This window comes from Leiobunum rupestre, chromosome 1, assembly GCF_980474605.1.
Source record: "Leiobunum rupestre chromosome 1, qqLeiRupe1.1.hap1, whole genome shotgun sequence".
NCBI lineage: Eukaryota > Metazoa > Arthropoda > Arachnida > Opiliones > Sclerosomatidae > Leiobunum > Leiobunum rupestre.
Genome location: NC_143384.1, coordinates 17,037,526 through 17,057,583, shown reverse-complemented (window position 1 = coordinate 17,057,583; position 20,058 = coordinate 17,037,526). Strand labels below are relative to the sequence as shown.

Here is a 20,058-nt window from a genome sequence, read left to right as displayed (position 1 = left end):
CCTCGGTGAAAGCACTTAAACCTATATCAATTATTTAACACGTTTTTGGGACATAGAGAAGGAGAGTAAAAATAATGGTTGGATAAAATGGTTCGAAATGGCCTCCAAAACCATTCATTTTTCTTTCAACATCATTTATCACAGAGATATTTTCGTGAAAGATATTTGGGGAGGGAGGCGTAAATAGAAAGCGTGAACTGCCTCATCAAGAAACATTAAAAAGTGAAATAAACCCCGAAAATTGTTTCTTGCATTTCTTTTCAATATAAATTGAAAAATTCCGTGTTGGAATTTTTGAACTTTCGTTAACTACCCGTAAAAATACAACGCTACAATTTTTTTTAAAATAAGGCTTTTTTATTTTTACACTTTGTAATATAATGACTACATAAAAACCCTGCAAAAATACTTTCGAGGTATTTATAACTTTTAATTATAATAAAATAAGACATAATTATATATTTGTTGGGTTTTATGTACAGTAATTACAAGTCTAATATTTATATTATGTCAATATCTCGCGTATTTCTTTAAACGGTTAAAAAAACGAACTAAATTACATTTATAAAAGAATTTCTTTAATTACACTTCATAAATTTTAGGAAAAAAAAATTCTATGGCTAAAATTTTCACTCGCTGGTTCATAACGCGAATATCACAGAGATTGAAAATTTTTAAAGTTTATGGAACATTTTCATTAATTGTGGTAATAGGAAAGAATTCGGTGTGTGATTAAACTGTAGAAAAATCTTTTAGAGATTCAAAAAAAGATGTAAAAAAAACGGGTTTGGTGGTTGGAGAAATAAGGCTTTTTACTGAATTAGTACTAGAAGCCAGCCAGTCGTGAGCAAATGACTATTTTGGTCCGCAAAATAATCTTAAATATCTTTAAAAAAAATTGTTCTATATATCAACACCCAGTGCTTTGTTAACTTGAAGGAAGTACTCTGTTTTCAATGGTAGGAAAAATTGACGTTCGTCATTGATGCGATCACACTGAAAATTAATACAAAGTTAAAATTTGTTTTTAAATTTCCAGGTACTTTGGGGGAGAAAAACGGGTAGCCTGGCGCCATCTACCGTAAAAGATCGAAACTAAAAGGGAAGCGCTGACTAGTCAACAGTGCATTTATACCCCAGAGTCAGTGGCGTAGCTGAGAACTCAGAGGCCCCCCCCCCGCAAAAATCTCTATAAGCCCCCCCCCTTTTTTTATGGTTAGCGGGGCCCCCCGAATCTCGAGGACCATCAGCTACGCCACTGCCCAGAGTACCAAATTATGTCTATTTTTCGTGAGAGTCACAGACCCGTGGGGGACTGAAATGGGGGATGAAAATTAGTAATAATAATAATAATAATAATCAGCTATGCTAATACCCAAGGAGCCACAACAGACCCGAGGGGCAGGGGCGGATTAACCCTTTCGGCGCCTTTAGGCACAGAAAAATTTGGCGCTCCTTGGCATTGGTCAGCTAAGGAGGGGCGTATCGGTTTTTAATAGATAAATAAATATATTTTAGTTTCCCCAAACCTTTTCGGCGTTATTTTGAGTAGGGGCAAGCCAAGTACATGGACCGTGGGGCTTTATCAGAGTTTTGGCGCCCCTAGAAAAATGGCGCCCTAGGCACATGCCTACTTTGCCTAATGGTTAATACGCCCCTGCCGAAGGGCCACAACAGTACCCGAGGGGGGGCCACAACAGTACCCGAGGGGGGGCCACAACAGTACCCGAGGGGGGGCCACAACAGTACCCGAGGGGGGGGCCACAACAGTACCCGAGGGGGGGCCACAACAGTACCCGAGGGGGGGCCACAACAGTACCCGAGGGGGGGCCACAACAGTACCCGAGGGGGGGGCCACAACAGTACCCGAGGGGGGGGCCACAACAGTACCCGAGGGGGGGCCACAACAGTACCCGAGGGGGGGCCACAACAGTACCCGAGGGGGGGCCACAACAGTACCCGAGGGGGGGCCACAACAGTACCCGAGGGGGGGCCACAACAGTACCCGAGGGGGGGCCACAACAGTACCCGAGGGGGGGCCACAACAGTACCCGAGGGGGGGCCACAACAGTACCCGAGGGGGGGCCACAACAGTACCCGAGGGGGGGCCACAACAGTACCAGAGGGGGGCCACAACAGACCCAATAGACTTAATTAATTCAGGTGTCCAAGCTATACGGCACAGGACAGTGGTGGCATGGAGGAAGAAGGTGCTTCTTCCTCTATGGTGGTGGCAAGCCCTTCATACCACATGAGTCTACAGCTCCATATACTTACTATTCCCATTAACCTCGCCAAGTTTTTATGAAAAGGGAAACGAAAAACTGGAGGAAAACCCTTTTAACCATTGACGAGAACTACTAAATTCAACATAGAAGGAGTGGTACGGAGTTTTCACCCTGTGTCACAAGCTGGGATCAAACCCAACTCCTCTGGCTACAAATTAATAAATTATAAAAAGAACATAATATAGAAAATTAGATGTTATATAGAAAATTTTTCAATTATATTTTACGTATAACATCTCATTTTTATATTATAGTATAGCGCTATTTTACATAAGGAAAAAGTTAACCAATTTACTTACATTCATATTTAAGGCATCTGGTTTTCTCGCACTAGGTTTATCTAAAGTAGAATTAACTTTAATTCTTTCAATGTTTGCCGCATTCAGCATATGATAATCAATAGGAACGTTAACAGCGTTGAAAAACTTCCTTCTGAACCTCCAACTTATTGGAAATAAGTGACCTTCGGTTGTAAATATATATTGTGTCGCTAATTTATTAACTGGATTATCAAAGTCAAATAACTGTAAAAAAAAGGGGAAAAAATTGCTTGAATATTTAAGAAATGTGTGGAATTGCGTAAAAATTTACCAAAAACAGATATTTGCAAGTTTCACTTAGGAAGAAACTTTCCATCCTATCTTCTAAACTTTTATCTTGAACATTATGAATAGTCGCGTAACCACATCTGATGAACCAAGATAAATTATTAATAACCAGGATTTCATTTTATAATTTAAATTAAACTTACTCCGCCTTGGTAAATTTGTTTAAACTATCGAGAATATCTTTTCCAACGTGAAGATAGAAAGGGTTTTTAGTAGCTTGATAGAGGAAGTAAGTGGATTCGATAAGTTCTGGCCTTAACGGATAAAATGATAAGTCGGCAGAGATCTGTTGCCAATTGAATCTTTCTGGAAGAGCTCCGAATTTCTTCCAAATAGTGTAATACAAAGCGTGACTACATATCGCTTCTTCAATGTCCCCATTGAGAACTTGAATTCCCGCAAAAGCAGCTTGCAACGAATCAATCCACAAGGTAAACGTTGATCCGTCAAACATATTAACGTTGATATATACAGGGTGTTCGCCTTTTCCTCTGTTACAAAACTTGCGTCTAGAAGGGGTACAAATATCATTTAATAAATCATTGTTTTGAGGCTTAATCACAGGCAGCTCAGTCAGTGGTCCTGTAATTCCTATTTCGTGATGGAAAGCTATCACTATGCCTCCTTTAAGTTTTCGGCGGTAGTCGGTAACTATAGATGTTTCTATAATATAAAATGAATAAAAAGGAAAAAGTATAATATTTTGCTCTTACATCAGTCTCTTGCTTTTACAAGTCTATGAGCGCACACTACGGTCATGACGAATATGTCTTTCTAGCACGAGTGAAAATTGCACATGCAAAGAATATACTAGCTGTGCCTTGTGACGTAAAAGCAAGATAAATTTTTTACTGTTTATTCATTTTATTTTATAGAAACGGCTATTATAAGTTGGTGCAAGCTTTGCTCATTTCAGTCACGAAAACTGTTGTATCTGTATGTAAAGTTTTCGTTTCTTGATTTTTTTAAAGCATTATTGCGTTTTAACCGGAAGTTTGCCCTATAATTTTTATGTCCTGTACTATCTTAAAAATTGACATAAATAATCCAATTTTTTTCTATAAGGAATTTCAATTTATGACTGGGCTCCCTCTTAATATTATATACCCTTTTCTAACGTATCTCTTGATTGTTTTATAGCTTTCTTCGAACATATAAAAGTCTTCTTTTTGGCCAAAGAGAATGTAAACCTTAAGCAAGTACTCGTAAAACGAATCCAGCCCGGCACCGACTCCACTCATTTTGCCAACCCATTCACCAGTTTCAACATCCACAACGCTACCTAAAAGACCAGTGTTTTTAGAACGCAAGGTCCATAAGGCTTTTGTAGCTCTTCTTGCCGCAGCTTCGTACACTGGGTCATCCAACAAATGACTCAAAACTCCAAACTCGAGAAGCAGAGAGCCGGCACCCGCAGTGCAAGTATGTTTGGCACAATTGGCTGGAACGCCATTTTGGAGATTAACTCTAGGATACGGAATTCCAGTTTTGGTCTTTTGAAATGCGGGAAGCAATCTTTTGGCCAAATCTTCCGCCAAAGACAACAATTCTCCTTGATAATCTTCAGGTCTTAAATCGCCAAAAGGCTGCTTCGGATCTGTTATCAGTAAATGAGCTGATAACAATGCTCCTAAAATCCTGTTGGAATTCAGAAAAGCATTTAATTAGATTAAAGATAAAACCAGGGTAGTAAATCAGGGTTGCCATAATATTTTCAGATTAAAATTTCCAGACTTTTTTGAAAAAGGACCAGAACGTTTAAGGAACTAAATAATAATCACAATTTATCACAGAACAATAATAATATAACTTTTGTAAAATTTTCAAGATAAATTTAAATTTTCTGATTTTTTACAGATTCTTAAAATTTCACCAACTTTATTGGCCTATTTTCCCATTTCCTTATTTTCAGCAGAAAGAGAGCTACTCACCTAATATTTGCTTCAAAAACTTGGACAGTGATATTTTTATTGAAGGAAACATTTTCTATAACTAGTCTTACAGCTTCTTTAAATTCTGAACTATTACCCATCACCTGATGTGAAGAAAAAACGTTACCAACTTTTCAAACATATACATTTCAAATAATGAAATTAACTTACCGCCAAAGTATCTAATGTATCCACAAGAGTTAATGAATAGTCGCCAAGGACATCATTGATATTTATATTGGACCTATATACAAAAATTTTAAATTTATTAAAACAAATACCAATGTATTAGGAAAATATTAATTTAAACTTACGGATTTTCATAATCTGGGCCTCTCCCAGTACAGTAAATTGGATTTAACTCGTCTTTAGGAAAGGCGTACTTCATGTAGCTATCATAGCCGAAGTAGAACATATCGCGAACTTCATCTAACATTTCTAGCCTTTTGGCCTCGGAAAATGTACCGTATTTTTTATCGTAGAAACTGGGGCTTATAGTTAGCACAGGGTGAGCGAAGAAGTTTTTGGGCAGTAAAGTTTCAGGTTGAAACGGAAGATATTGAAAGCGATCCGACTGATTTAGCCGTGACTTTTCAGAAAATGGATTTAATTGGGTCATGACTATAAGGTCACTTCTGGTTGCATCAGTGAGAAATAACACTACTAAAAGGCTTAACATACCTACTGAGAAACATATTCTTAGTTTAGTAGTTTTGCTCAAATTTTGAGAAGTCATTTTCTTAATTTTTCTTTTTAAATAATTTAGATCAATCATTTTGAGGGCCCCTAAATGAAGTTTTCATGGCCAAACTAAATGTGGAAATCTCTCTCACTCCTTAGACATACAAATACAAAACATCGCAAATTTACCAAGTTCTACTTCAAATACAATTTTGGAGAAAAAAAATATTATACTTCCAAGAGGTCCAAGGGTTGAAGACCTTATCACCTCTAAATAACTTGACCTTCAAATTAAATCAAATATTTCTTATCTGTTTCTTTCCACAGAACCATTTTTAATACAAGAAGTAACAAGATTGTTATTAAATTTATTAACACCCGTCTCAGCTGCCTTAGCTAATGGTCCACGTTTAATATTACGTCACGGTCACGCACATTGAGTTGGGAATATTAATCTAGAGGTCCAATCGAAACGTCGGATTTCAGTATTTCGCGAAACAAGTTTTTAAAAATAAGCATACCGTCGTCTCCTTCCATATGACGAGAAAACGTTATCATTCTACCCGTGGCGCCGTCTATCTCTCGATGGTTCGTTCAAATAAGACGCGTTTTCCGGCAAAAAGATTTTGTTTTTCAAAAATAATGGATGGCGCCACGGATCATATGATAACGTTTTCTCGTCATTTTAGAGGAGACGGCACATTCGCAATTTTCAAAAACTTGTTTCGCGGGGAGCAGATTTGATTGGATCTCTAGATTAATATTCCCAACTCATGGCGTTTTCCATTGGGACTGCTCCGAGCGTGATCCGGATTTGCCTTCTACGTCATCGCTCTACAACGGAGAACTCCGCTAGGTGCTCGGAGGAGTAGACTTCCAGCCCTCCCAATGGAATACCAATTTTTCTCGGAGTCACTTTGCTTAAAAATTGCTCTTTTTTGGTTGCGACGTCCATCGAGTTGGGGCAGCTCGGATCAATCCGCGAGGGAGCAACAGTGCCAATGGAAGACGTGCCTCCTTTTTGGAGTTGCCCTTTTGGTCCCAATGGAACACGTTTTATATTTAGGAGCGCTCAGAGGACTCCAATGGAAAACGCCATCAATGGTCACGCATCGCAGATAACAAACCAAGTACTATCGATATAAGAGCAAACCAACGGACAGGTAAGCTATAGATCTAGCGAGATATCACAGGCTGAACCACTGAACTATAATAAATATTAGAAGAAGCCTATAATAGGCTTCTGATATTAGTATATTTTATTTTATTTATTTATACTTCTTTTGTTTAGTGCAGCATGGTCCTTTACTTTGCACTTATAGTTTTTTTAGTTGCTTTGATTTACGGGAGAGATTCGAATGACACCCACCAATGGTTGGCTTTTTTGCAGGCAAGAGGAGTGAATGATACAGGCGAATGATACATAACAAACTAAACATATATAAATCATAATAAAAATGTTTACTCCATCGACGGGGTGCCATTGAGAAATCTCTCGGAGAGTGATCTCGCTGTCACTATATAACTGATCCTGCCTTAAATTTAGCTCTCAAACTAAGATCACTAAGCCTGTTCGCTATGTAGCCCGACTTGCCCGTCGCAACCTTTACTTTCGCTCCCAGAAAACTATTAAAACACTATAGAGTAATGGCAGTGCTACGTCACACGACGTCACCCATGCTTTTTCCTATTCATAAAAAGTTCACGCCCACAATATGGCGGCCATGGCCAAAGCCACAGGGTGCTACTACTGTATATAATACCCTGATCTCGGACTTCTCCCAATCTTCGATTATTGTTCCCCTATCTGGACCCCCCCCCCCCACTGATCAATTGGCACTTCAAAAGGTCCAGAACCGTTTTTAAAAAATTAGTTTCCAAATTTCAAAACTTCCAATCAGTTTCAATTCGTCATAAAATTAACAATCTTAGTTTTCTTCACAATTGTTTTTATAACAACCTATTGGATCACGTACAAGAGGTCATTCTATAAAATTGAATGAGCCCCGAGCCTATACCATAGAAATCGGATAACAAACTAGAACGCTTAATCGAATGGCTGACAAGGTACCGATTAGATTCTTGGCTAAAACGACAGTAACGCCATCTGCGCTGCCTAAAGAGGCGTGCTCGCGCGAAACTTAGTTAAAAGTTTTCCCCCACCCCATTGAAATTAATGTAAAGTTGGCGATAATTAAACGTTAATTAAACTACCAAATGATATAAGAAATATTCCACTGACAATTTTTCCCGTTTATATAAACTTAAATGTAATATAAAAACGTCTTGAAAAATCGTTTATCGCTTTATAACATTCAAAAATAATATTTTTCCCGCACCATGTAGATAACCGACCATCTGCTCGTCTAGGTAAAGTTTTGTGTTGTCAACGCGCGTATTAGAAAGAAAAATGAGATTTTAGAAAGTAGGTTGTAATTCGGAACGATATTAATACTTTTCACGAATTTTGTCATCGGTGAATTATAAATCTGACTTAAAATAAGTTTCAAGGTTTATTTAAAAGCTAGTTTCATAACTTTTCATCCATTGGTTCGTTCAGAATGTATCTTTAAAGTAGACGAAAATTTTAAGGTGCGGAATCTTGCCCAGTCTTAATCTACTGCGTATTTTGCAGAGATGGGCGAAACTCTGAGGGAATCACGGGAGAGGGAATGAAGAGTCCCTCTTTCCCTCTCCTCTCTCTATTGAGGGCCTTTACCAGAGAGAGAATTTTCCCCTCTTTCGACGCTCTTCGCGATCTCCCTCTTTGAAAAGAGGGACCCTCTGGAAGAGGGAATGGAGCGTCCCTCTTTCCCTCTCTCCCTCGTTTTTAAAGCTCACTCGGGAGAGTGAATTTTCCCCTCTTTCGACGCTCTTCGCGATCTCCCTCTTTCTAAAGAGGGACCCTCTGGAAACTCTAGGCATTCCCCTCCTATTGTTATTCCAGCGCGCTTAAAAAGGCGGGAAATTCGAATTTCAATGGTATTTTCTCTCTTTAATGGGCGGGAAATTCGAATTTTTTAAGAATGACGGAAATCACTGTGGTGGATTTTATATCTTAACTATTTTGAAACGTTAAAGCCTAGTTCCCACTTGCCGAATCTTCGGTAGTTTCGCGACGAATTTAATTTTCGCCGTAGCTTTGCTCTTTAGTAAATTTTATTCGCAAGCGTCAATTCGTCTCGCGAAAACTGAATTTCGCGCCAAGTGGGAATTAGGCTTAAATCTTGGTTAAATGTTGGCGAACGCTTCTTGTAATAAGAAACAAATAACGAAATACGTTCTAAGCTTATTTAACGCCAAAAATTCCACGTATTTCGTTATTCGTTTCGTATTAAAAATATCATATTATTAATCCAAGATTTAACAATAGTAATCGGGTTTTTCCGTTTCAAAATATGCGCGTTGACAACGCAAACGTATTATATTATTAATGTTAATAATTTTAATATTATTTTTGAATGTTATAAAGCAATAAACGGTTTTTCAAGACGATTTTATATTACATTTAAGTTCATATAAACGGGGAAATTTGTATGTTGAATATTTCTTATATCATATGGTAGGTTGATTCGCTCGCGTTCTAAATGCCGAACAGTCTCATCGGTGTCGTGTTTTCTTTTCAAAGCATTGATACTGGTCTTTTGGATTTGGCAGTCAGTATGAACTTAAATTGAAGTGACCCATTATTCCGACTTTCCCATCATTTTGTCTCACACAACCTTCACAATAGCTTCATTTTCAAGCGATTTATTGCAAAAATAACAAGAGTTAGCTGGGTGGTAAATTTTAAACGCGGTTACATGAAGAGCGGCGGATGCGTTTTAAGTCAACGAAGGCGCAAAATTGTAAGACGCGTTTCAGGTACAACGTTAAAACCGCGATTACGACACAACGATTGCTCGTATGTAAAATGTTCATAGAACATTTTTTGTAGGAAATAGCCGGACCCTAATGTTCATACTTGGGTTTATAGCCGTACATACAATACCAATGTAGATATTCGCGATAAACCATTACTGTGCACCGGTTTTCCCCATAACCATTGCTCGTAAAACAACTATTTCTAACAGTAACCTGTGAAGAAATATGTTTTTGTTTGAGTAATTACTCCTTAAATATTTAATTACGGAATTTTGAACCATTTTTCATTTTTTATTTAAAAAACTATCTTTCTATGATTTGAAAGAAACGCGTTTCCTAGTGCGTTCTTAGCGGTTGGAAATTATGGTAAAAAGAAAACTATTTCTAACACTAACCTGTGAAAAGATATGTTTTATTTATAAGTTACTTTAAAGATGTAAAAAAAATCGTGTTAGCGTCGAGCTAAAGTCGGCCATGTAATTTTAGGCGAAATAGAGTGTTAGTTCACCAGTTTGGCACCGATGGCGTAACTTTCGTTGCCAGCCAAACGAAAAGCATGGGCCAAAGTCAGGGTTTTTTAAAAGTTCTAATCGGAACCCGCGACAAAATTTCCAAAATCGTTCTAGTTTGTTATCCGATTTCTATGGCCTATACTACCATTCGGTTTAACCAAAAGTAGCATAAGAAACAAAAGTGTGTCAGAACGGTATAGTAGTTAATGAGAGTTTGTTGCAAAGTAAAAAAGGGAAACGAAGAGGGGTCGGAAAATACGTCATCAAAATCGAGTTACTCCAGCGCCGCCGAGTGAGGCGTTTTAGAACGTACGTCTACGGGCGAGAAAATCGAAGAGAGAAAATCGCGCCGGCCAGACTATAGACTAAATATAAAGTTGCTAGTACTATTCCAACTAGTAGGTTATGTAGTCTATAGTGTGACTAGGTCTCACTAGAAATGTTAATAGGCACGAAGGTACAGCTGACACACTTTTGGGTCTTATGCTACTTTTGGTTTAACACATTTGCTCATGACTGGAACTCTTTGCCCCAAGATATCATTTCCCGCAGTAATTATTCTAAATTTCGAAACGTCTTCACCTATGTTTGACCACTGTACGTCGATACCTACAGGTTTAGTAGGTCTTTTCAGGGCGAGCCCTACCATAGGGCAAACGGAGCGGCCGCTCCAGGCGCCAAAATATTATTTTTGATATTAGGGCCAAGCAAGGGGGGTGCCATAATCGGATCTCGCTCCATCCTAAAACTGGCCTCGGGCCGGCACTGGGTCTGTAGATATAAATAAATAAAGAGGTGGGTACACACGGAGAGGCCAGAGTGTGCGATATGATGTTAAATGGGACTGGAATTGATTATAGTCGGTTTGAGCAATGAGGGACCAGAGAGAATTTATAATTATATATATAAATTCTCTCTATAGGGACTGATGGAAAGAATTCCAGTTGTTAACGATACTGGGGGGGTATGAGTTTAGACTGACCTTTGGGTTGGTCCTAGGTTTTTGTAGCTTATATGGTTGTGTCCTCGAATTCAATGCCGGGTTTAAGGTGAAAAATTTGGAAAAGTTGAAGATTAGGTTCTTATGCAAGAAATTCTGGAGGAGAAGAAAGAAAAAAAAGGGGGCAAAAAAGTTAGTCCGGAGATTTCATTTAATCGTTTGATTACTGATTGCCCTTCTATTCTTCGAATAGTTAACTCAAAGTTACTAGAGATTTTTACTAATATTGTAGTTAACTAACCTGTTTTTTTTAATTTCAAAGTTGACAATGTCGAAATGAAAGTAAAAGCATTATGCCCCTCCTCCCCCCCAAAAAAAACGAGGAGTACTGTATTCATCCATGATTCATCACTATCAGCAGCCTTGGAAATAAGGTTTTATTTTAAACTGGTCCTTATGACCAGTGACCCCCTAGCACATGAATTATTAAACTGGTCCTTATGACCAGTGACCCCCTAGCTTAGGAATTATTAAACTGGTCTTATATAAAATGTTCTAATGTCATTTATAAGCCTAAAAAAACCTATACTACATGTTTACAAGTTAGATTATGTTGGTAACATTAACTTTACACGTATTCAAAATAGTTAACTTTATTTTATGAGTACCACAAGAATAGTACAATATAGTACTATCTCACCTAAGACTACTACCATAGCCTAGAAGACGCTCGTAATTTACCGTATTATCTCTCTTTCTCTAGGCCCCGTAACTCCAGAGTCTCCGGTCCGTTACCGCGTAGCCAGGTAGCCTACCGTACTCCAGGGAAAGCGAGACTAAAGGATTGAGGGTTTGAGGCCAGAGGGGGGTTAGACAGTTCGACTCGTTCGAGAGATGCGAGCGAAGGGACTCTACATAAAACCTTGACGTGCGCCCGCGGCGGTAGTAAGCGGAGTCGCTGTACATATAAATCCAGTGAATATTGAAATCAAAATTGATATAATCCTTAAATTAATAGGTCGTCTCCTATTATTTGGAATTATTAAACTGGTCACCTTCTGTTTTTTTGTTATTATTTCGAATTAATAAACTGGACACGGTGACCAGTGACCCCCCCAAATTTTGAATAAATAAACTGGTCTGAGCAATTAATTAACTGGTCTTTGACCACCTGACCACCGTTATTTCCAAGGCTGACTATCAGAGAAACGACTTTACACTCTCGGTCACCACGGACTATATAATCGCTGCCTAGTCCGTGCTGTCACTATGGTATTCACATGGAGCTTCTTGCTTCTATCATTCTGTATAGAAGCTCCAATGTTTTCATGACGATCTTGTTTGTTTATATTTACACTTTTGGGCATGGTTGCTATGGAAACCAAAGTTTTGCAGAGAAAATGGCTTATTTCCAGCCCTTATAATTACTAAAACACTATTTAATCATGGCGGCTTCCATTTCGGAAGACGAATTTCAGCGATTGCAAGTAATTTTCTTTCAGATATTATGCACAAATCGTATAAATTAAATCTTATTTTAAAGCCATTTAATCCCTCGAAACTTATATTGCATTAAATTACCATTAAATAAAACTTTCTAATAACTATTCAATAAATAATCATAACCCTTGGTTAACATTTCATAACACTACGTAATTTGGAAGGTTAATAATAAAAATTTTCTACTTTTTTTTTCAAGACCCAAATTCTGGATTTAAGGACAAAGAACTATAATCTTGAAGATAGGCACCAAAAGCAAAATATAGGTTTGTTTTTAATTTCAAACAACCTATAAAAACGTTAAACATTTTGTATGACTATAAAAATTTATTTTTCTAGAAATTGCACAACTCAAATCTCAAAATGAATACTTTGAAAAAGAACTAAGCAAAGCTCAGAAAGCTTTGAGCAGAAGCAAAAAAGCTCGTGATGTTGAACAACTTATTCAAGACAATGAAAACCTTGAGAGGAAGCTCCAAAATCAAGAGGATGAGTTCAGATTACAAAATTCGACAATCATGCAAGAACTTGCTTTAGTAAGAAAATATTCTAAATGTGCCAAATAGAGAAAAGCATTTATTTTCTTGTTATTTAGCTTGTTAGTTCAAATGAAAAATTAGAGAAAGATTTGGAGCTTTTAAAAAATGAAAAACCGAAAATGGAAAATGCTTCCTTTGATGGTGATGGTGATGAAATCAGAAGATTGCAAGCGGAGAAAGCAGCTTTACAAAAATCCTTACACGGTTAGTTCAAACTCAATGAAGGCTTCACTTGCTATGAAATAAACTATTTTTTTTACAGACACCAAAAGTTTCTATGAAGCTGAATTATCGTTGAAAACTACCCCTCCAAGAGAGTCTTCTCAAGATTCAGATGAATCAACATTAGATGATGATCAGAAATTACAAGCGAAGGAATTAGGAGAAGTCAAACTCTTACTTTATACGGAAATGGAGGAAAAAACCATTCTGAAAGAGCAATTGGCGAAAATGGAGGTAATTTTTTTCATCACTTAAGTAATTTCATGAAGTTAAAAACATATTTTTGTCAGAGTGCTCTTAAAGATCAGAATAAAAATCTTGAAGAAGAAAATAAGAAATTAACAGAAAAACTTAAGAAAAAGCAAGAAAGGTGAGCTATAAACCTTTTTATTGTTAGTGATTAAACTAAGAACCACAAAACTTTTGCAGCATAATACAACTTCAAGAAGAAAAAGAAACGATGTTTACTGAGAAAAAGTATGCGCCAATTTTGAATGATCATTTAAACAAAAAGTGTATTTATTCTTTTACTTTGATCTTTTTAACCAATAGCGCTGCTTTTGAAGAGTTAAAATCAAAGAAAGATCAAGAAATAGAAAGTTTAAAAGACAAACTTCAACGATTACAAATTCAGATGAACAACTCTAATCAAATTCTGCAAGAACGTACTAGAAACTTTGAAGAAACGCATAATATTCTTCAAGAAGAAATCACAAAATTAAAAAATGAAGCGAATGCAAAGTCAGAGGATGCAATTTTATTGCTAGAAACAAAAGTTAATTCTCTACAAACTGAGCTTGACAGGGTTAATCAAATGCTAAATGAGAGGGACTCTGAAAATGAATTATTGCAATGCCACTTAGATGTAATTTGGTATTGGCTTCCCTATTGAAAACTTTGCCACTTAATTTTTGTTTTTTTTTGTAGGACTCGCAGAATCTAGTAAAAGATTTAGAAGAAAAATATACAAAATCTGAAAGCTTGCGTTGCAAAGCTGAAGAAACCTCATCCGAAGCTTTGACTGTAACTTTACTTTTTATGGTATAAGTTAACAAGCTTTCTAGTTTAAAATAATACTTTTCGCGTAGATGGCAGAAAAGAGAAAGAAACTGTTGGACGAGATGGCTGTCCATTTACAAGAAGAATCGGACAAACATCGAGAAGATATGAAATTGTTGATTGAAAATAATACAGCTGAGATTTCCAAATTAAATCAAGAATTGGAAATGGAAAGAACCAAACGGGAAGCCTTGGGAGATATTGAAAAAGAAATGACTTTGAAGCGGGAGGAGAATAAATCCCAATTAACTCAAATAAAGGAACTGGAACAGCGTTTAGAAGATGAAAAAACCGCTTTCGAATCATCCACCGCTGATTTTAAAAGCAGCTTAGAACGGCGAACTCAAGAGCACTCCGAAGATATGGATAAAATGCAGGAAGGACACGATCAAGCTGTTCGAGTTTGTGTTTATTTTGAAATAATTTTAAGACATTGATTAGGGGTAAAATTTGTAAGTGTACTAATTTTGTGCAGCTTATTTCAACTCATTTGGATGAAGCCCGTTTGACATTAGATGCGAAAGAAAAAGAAATAACTAAACTTCAACAAGAAATCAAGGATTCCTTGGAAGATCGTCGGATTCAAGAAAAAAAAGGTCTTTCAATGGTTAAAGAGTTGAAGAAACAACTTCATGTGGAACGCAAGCGTGGTGATAAACTGCAAGAACGGCTACAAGAGTTTCTCAGTGAAACTAGTTCTGGAAAAATTGAGGATGTAATTTTGCCTAGCCTGGAAAGATCTAAAGGCGATGCTAGCAGCGTTAGCTCTTGGAGCTTTATGTCTGGGAATCTAGACACTACTGGCAGTAAGGAGGGTAGCAAAGAAGGAGTTCCATCAGAAGATAGCAGAGTTGAACAGGTTAGATACTTAAAGCAAGTGTCAGCTGATCCAACCTAGTGTATTAGGTCCGAGTCGTTGAGCTTTCCTAACCTTACGAACTGGGTCGAAATAACTTTGCTTGTGGCATTGCTATTAATGTTCTAGTCTCTCAAATTTAACACGTTCATCTTCTAATGACCAAGGCTTAGTGTCACATTTTTATCTTAATTTATAATTAACGTCTGTTTTATTGAACCAAAATAAGTTAAAATATGAAAAGGTACCCACTGCCATTATGTTTATCAACAGAGATAGTAGTTTTAGATAAATTATTTTTCAATTGTTAAACAGGGAAATTGCTGGTGCTTTTCATTGGGTGATAGTTTACAGGGCCTTTTGGAAGTGCATTTAAGGGATTTTTCTTTAGAGCGTTCACTTGCTTTAAATATCCGTACATAATGATTAATGTATAATTTATTTTTCAGTCCGCAACTCCTGATCAAACTGAAAAAGGGAATGACACTGATTATAACGAGCTGCTGGCTAGACTGACCAGTATGCAAGAAGAGAAATGGATTTTGGAAGAAAAGGTAACAAAATTGGTTCCAAAAATGGTCTGCGATGGCACTAATTTCAAAATTTTGATTGATTTACAGATAAACCATCTTGAAACAAGCAACGCAGCTATGGCTGAAGATATTATGGCCAAAACAGCTATAATTCAGTTCTACTGCATGGAAGGGCGGACAGGTACATATACTAACTAATAAAGTTTATTTTCCATTCTAAATCTTTGTTGGTCATAGATGTTAGACATTTACCAGCGACTGAAAAGTTAACGGTTAAAAGAATTGTTGATTTTATCAAAGACAAGGGGGATGAGAATCTGAAAGAAATAAACCGCAAGATGCAACGTATGTTAGAAGAAACGTTAAGCAAAAATATGTTCTTACAAAAGGTAAAGAGTAACTAAATATTTCCTTAAACGCGTATATCCCTTGAAAACCATTTTAATTTTAGGATTTGGAGATATTGTCCAATCAGGTGGTGCAACTTAGTAAGGTTACTGGAAACCACGTGGAGTATGCTGATAAATATTCATCTGCCAATGGAAAAGTGGACTCCAAAGAACCGAAGAAAGAATCTACGTAGCTTTAAAACATAAATTATAATAAATCAATATGTAAATTTTAATGGTAGGTCATTCCAAAACTAAGAGACTGGTAGATTGTAAGTTAAGTTCATTTGATGAGGGATTATGGAAAAAATACCTGTGATTTATTTGTTAATACAAAGATATTTTACGCCATTTTATTGTATGTAGAGTTAAGTTATAAGAGTAATGGTTATATATAAATATTTCAATTTTAAGCAACGCTTATAATAGAAATGTGAAAATATTCTGTAAAATACTATTAAATATGTATTTGTAAATTAGCGAACTATTATTTGGCATTTGATCACTTGGTGTTCTCAGTTAAGAGGTTTTTTCAGGGGTAAATTGAGTGACTCAAAAGAATCCATGAACTAATAGCGGAAGTAAATGAACCAAAGTTATCAGACTGCTATACCATTGCCCCCTGGATTAAGAGAAGGCCTAGAAATCGTTTTTCTACAGGGAGCGGCAAACATTTTTTACACGCTCGATTTCGAACCTTTAAATCGAGACGATCAAGGCGGGAATTTTAAATATTCTCGCATAAGCCAATGCCCTTAAGCAATAGCAGCCGATCTTTCGCTGTCAGCCTGACTTGATGACGTCAAAATGGAAAGATCTAGGGCCATCTTTCGGCCAACAAAGGCATAAAACTAAAACTTTGATTTTGCCAATTTCAAAAATTCAACACCTGCCCATTTCTAGGCCTTCTCTTAATCCAGGGGGCAATGGCTATACTCCCCATGTTGGAGGCGTTTTCCTTATGAAGTTACATTTTGAAATTTTGTGCGCTCCTAGGCGGAAAAAAAGTTTTTGTTTTTATGAAACCATTTTTTATACCTAGAAATAACTGTAAGTGCAATTTATCACGTCAAAAGACGGGGATGGAAATTAGCTTTTATTTGACTCGATTTTCTCATCATTTTCACAAGGAAAACAGCCCTCCGATTCTGAGCGCTATTTCGATAACTTCGGTTCATTTACTTCTGCTAATGCTAATAGCGTCATAAGCCTATCATAAGGTTCCCAAAAGCAAAGGTCTCGGCCAAATTTTTGGCGATCACATACCCGTTACTAACGACGTAAGAGGTAGGTATTCAAAATCTGCAGCTCCTAGTGGCTACGTCCTCAACTATGCATTATGAATGCGCAAAAGCCGTGCGCGAACGTTTTTAAACCTACATTGTTAGAACCACGCTGGAGAAATCTCCGCCGCGAGCCATTAGTACCGTAGCCAAGGCTTATCCACAATTTTATCGCTTTAAAACTTAAAATTAACACTTATCTTTGCAAAAGGATTCATCCGAACATAAAACTGGCTATTAGAAATAAGAGTTGTATTTCTGAAGATATTTATTTTTCAAATTTGAAATTTAGACGCGTTTTGCGTGGCTGCTCCACCTCCACCAAATAAGATAATATTTTAGATGTAGAAATTTTGAAAAAGAATATACTAGGCCTACTGCCCTATCGTCGTACGTTAATTTTCTTCTCTCCAGGACAACGCCGTTACCATGGGCCATTATGGTAGACCTTTACTTATGGAGACTTTCTGATAGGCTTATGATAGCGCAGATAATATTTTATTCCATTGAAAATAACATGGGACTCTGAAGGATTTTAAGGGTCCCCCAATTGACCAAATTGCATTTAAACTTGATTAAATTTATTTTTTTAAATCAATTTAAATTTTTTTTAACGTTTTTGAAATTTTCAAAATTTTTCATTTTTCAAAATTTTTCAGATTCCCATGTTATTTTCAATGGAAAAATCCCAAATCATGTTGTCATAAACGTTTTCGGTTGCCATGGCAAAATGAAAGCCCGTCGCAACTTTTCCCTTGCAGGTTTTTCAAGTTACACGGAGGTGTACATTATACCCGACTTTGAACAAAATCGGTGATTATCACCTCGGGTCGTCTCCTTGTTAGTTCGAACATAGACAAATCCTTTCCAAAACGCGTCTTCTTAACATAACCCTCGACTACTGGCGCCACCTTTTGAAGAAATGTTGCAAATGTAGAGTTACGTCACTTTAGGTATTGTCCTGTAAAATCTATTATTTGTCTTTGGTTCGGCGAAATAAGAACACATTATTGAGTTGTAACACCAAATCGGGTATCATAAACACTAGCTTAGTTTCTGAAAATTCATATTTTGAGACTAAAAAAAACGAGTTTTAATTTGCTTTTATCGTCATTCTGCCTAAAGAGATAAACCAGCTTGTCCTAAGCAGAAGTGGGTGCGCTCTGAGCTCCAAAGAGTGTGAGAGCTATTTTTGAGTGCGCGCTCCACTCACCTGCAAAAAAGAGAAGAGCGCGAGCGAGAGCTCCACTCTCGGGCCAAAAAAGAGAAGAGCGTGAGCGCCAGCTCCACTCTTGGGCCAAAAAAAAAGAGCGCGAGTGCGAGGTCCAGTCTCAGACAAAAAAGAGTACGAGTGTGAGTGCGAGCGCCGCCGTTTAGCTCAATATTAAAGAGTGCGAGTTCGGAAAATTCGGTTTTTGCCCATCTCCGGACTTCTCAGTACCTGAAGTATAAAGTTCCGTCTATGCAAACGTAGTTTTAAGCCCATTTAATTACCGATATTTCCCAAAAGAGCTTTTAAATGTTTGCTAAACCCTTCTTTTATTTCTTCACTCTTAGGTTCCCCTTTATTCCGAGAAATCTATTTCTGAAAATTGGATGTATTTAAAGCAAGTAGCGTTCCCTAGGAAACACCCCCCCCCCCCGCCTCTTCGGAGGCTTCATCTTAAAGACCGTAAAGTATCGCCCTCTATCGTTGTAGCAGCGCGAATTATATTAATTTTATCAACCGATGAAAAGCGCCCACGCTAAATTTGGGCACCAAGTTTCAGACGGACTCACTGCCAACAACGACATCTACTGAGTCATTCAAGTACTACGCTTTAATATATTTTTTATTTCCGCTTACCAACGAAAAGATCAGAGTAGCATAACAGCTAATCCGTTAGGATCCGCGACGTAGTAAATATTTATTCTCACCTAATAGAACTGACATAGGCAAGAACGCTTTTACCAAATTGAAAGATTCGGTACCAAGTAACGTTTTATGATATTTTTTTTTGGGCCAGATGGCGGTAGTGTACCGTGCGAAAATTCGAAAGAGAGAATAATCGCTTTCTTATGATTTTTTCGTGAAAGAGGCTATTTCTAAATCTAGTCTAATGATTGCATTATATAGAAATAATATTATAGACCACAAGTGTATTTGAATTAAAATAGTGGCATTATTTTAAGTATATTATCACGAATTAACCAAAATCAATTTAATAACTTCACGGTAATGAGTTTCAAAATTAAATCAGCTTAAGCTGTTAGACTTAAAAATTAATTGTCGCATTGGAATTAGGTTTAAGTTGGGAATAAATAGAGGTACAACTAAATCTGGCTGGCGCGGGACCAATTTCGTTCAATAAGGAGACTTTATCAACTATATCGTTCTACCGTGGCGGCATCTGTCTCTAGTGGTGGCAACTATATTGGAATTGAATTTTTTCGCGAATCTGATGCGAAATTGAAATTTATGATTACTCGTAACAAACAAACCTTTGAAGTTGTTTAAAAATAATTTTATTCTGTCAACACGATCCTTTTTAACTCAAGTTACGGTGAGTTAGCTAATAATTATTTATTTTTAGCCATATAACTTTACAAAATATAGATGGCGCTACCGCCAAATTATAAAGATGATTTCGTACAATCTTATCAGAACAGGTCCCGCGTAACCATGGCAATCGAAATCGTAATTGTAATTCTAGCAGTATTATTCCCAATTCAATGGGCTTAAGTTAAACATAGTCAAATAAAATATTATATATTCTTTCCACGCACACAAATCATTGTCTGGGTACAAAGTTCAACTTGTTTTCCCGTCTATAAATTCTCTAAAGAAATTGAAAACAGTCCAGGTGGCGTAAC

General features: G+C 37.0%; 2 protein-coding genes across 2 annotated transcripts; one reads left to right on the top strand and one right to left on the bottom strand.

Annotated features, from left to right (window-relative positions):
- Positions 1–408: 408 nt before the first annotated feature.
- LOC149961208 (ER degradation-enhancing alpha-mannosidase-like protein 1) lies at positions 409–5,928 on the bottom strand. The gene is made up of 8 exons (XM_090175841.1): positions 5,142–5,928; positions 4,999–5,071; positions 4,828–4,931; positions 4,004–4,534; positions 3,040–3,405; positions 2,880–2,976; positions 2,588–2,812; positions 409–996 (listed from the first exon to the last, which is right to left on the bottom strand). The coding sequence occupies exons 1-8, from the start codon at positions 5,600–5,602 to the stop codon at positions 904–906; spliced, it is 1,950 nt and encodes a 649-aa protein (XP_090031967.1). The 5' UTR covers positions 5,603–5,928; the 3' UTR covers positions 409–903.
- Positions 5,929–12,190: 6,262 nt separating this feature from the next.
- On the top strand, positions 12,191–16,398 carry LOC149961207 (GRIP1-associated protein 1-like). The gene is made up of 15 exons (XM_090175827.1): positions 12,191–12,311; positions 12,524–12,590; positions 12,664–12,860; positions 12,920–13,067; positions 13,126–13,319; positions 13,376–13,455; positions 13,515–13,562; positions 13,638–13,950; positions 14,013–14,108; positions 14,174–14,545; positions 14,620–15,003; positions 15,450–15,554; positions 15,621–15,714; positions 15,771–15,922; positions 15,985–16,398. Exons 1-15 carry the CDS (start codon positions 12,270–12,272, stop codon positions 16,114–16,116), a joined length of 2,424 nt encoding a protein of 807 aa, XP_090031953.1. The 5' UTR covers positions 12,191–12,269; the 3' UTR covers positions 16,117–16,398.
- The last annotated feature ends 3,660 nt before the right edge of the window (positions 16,399–20,058 follow it).

Bases quoted from the DNA above. Each gene is read 5' to 3' on its own strand.
- LOC149961208 (XM_090175841.1), bottom strand. From the start codon at position 5,602: ATGATTGATCTAAATTATTTAAAAAGAAAAATTAAGAAAATGACTTCT. The intron at 3,406-4,003 runs GTATATAATATT...TACCCCTTCTAG, and splicing joins AAGAGATACGTTAGAAAAGG to ACGCAAGTTTTGTAACAGAG. The intron at 997-2,587 runs GTAAGTAAATTG...ATTAATTTTCAG, and splicing joins CAGATGCCTTAAATATGAAT to TGTGATCGCATCAATGACGA.
- LOC149961207 (XM_090175827.1), top strand. From the start codon at position 12,270: ATGGCGGCTTCCATTTCGGAAGACGAATTTCAGCGATTGCAA. The intron at 13,563-13,637 runs GTATGCGCCAAT...TTTAACCAATAG, and splicing joins ACGATGTTTACTGAGAAAAA to CGCTGCTTTTGAAGAGTTAA. The intron at 15,004-15,449 runs GTTAGATACTTA...TTTATTTTTCAG, and splicing joins AAGATAGCAGAGTTGAACAG to TCCGCAACTCCTGATCAAAC.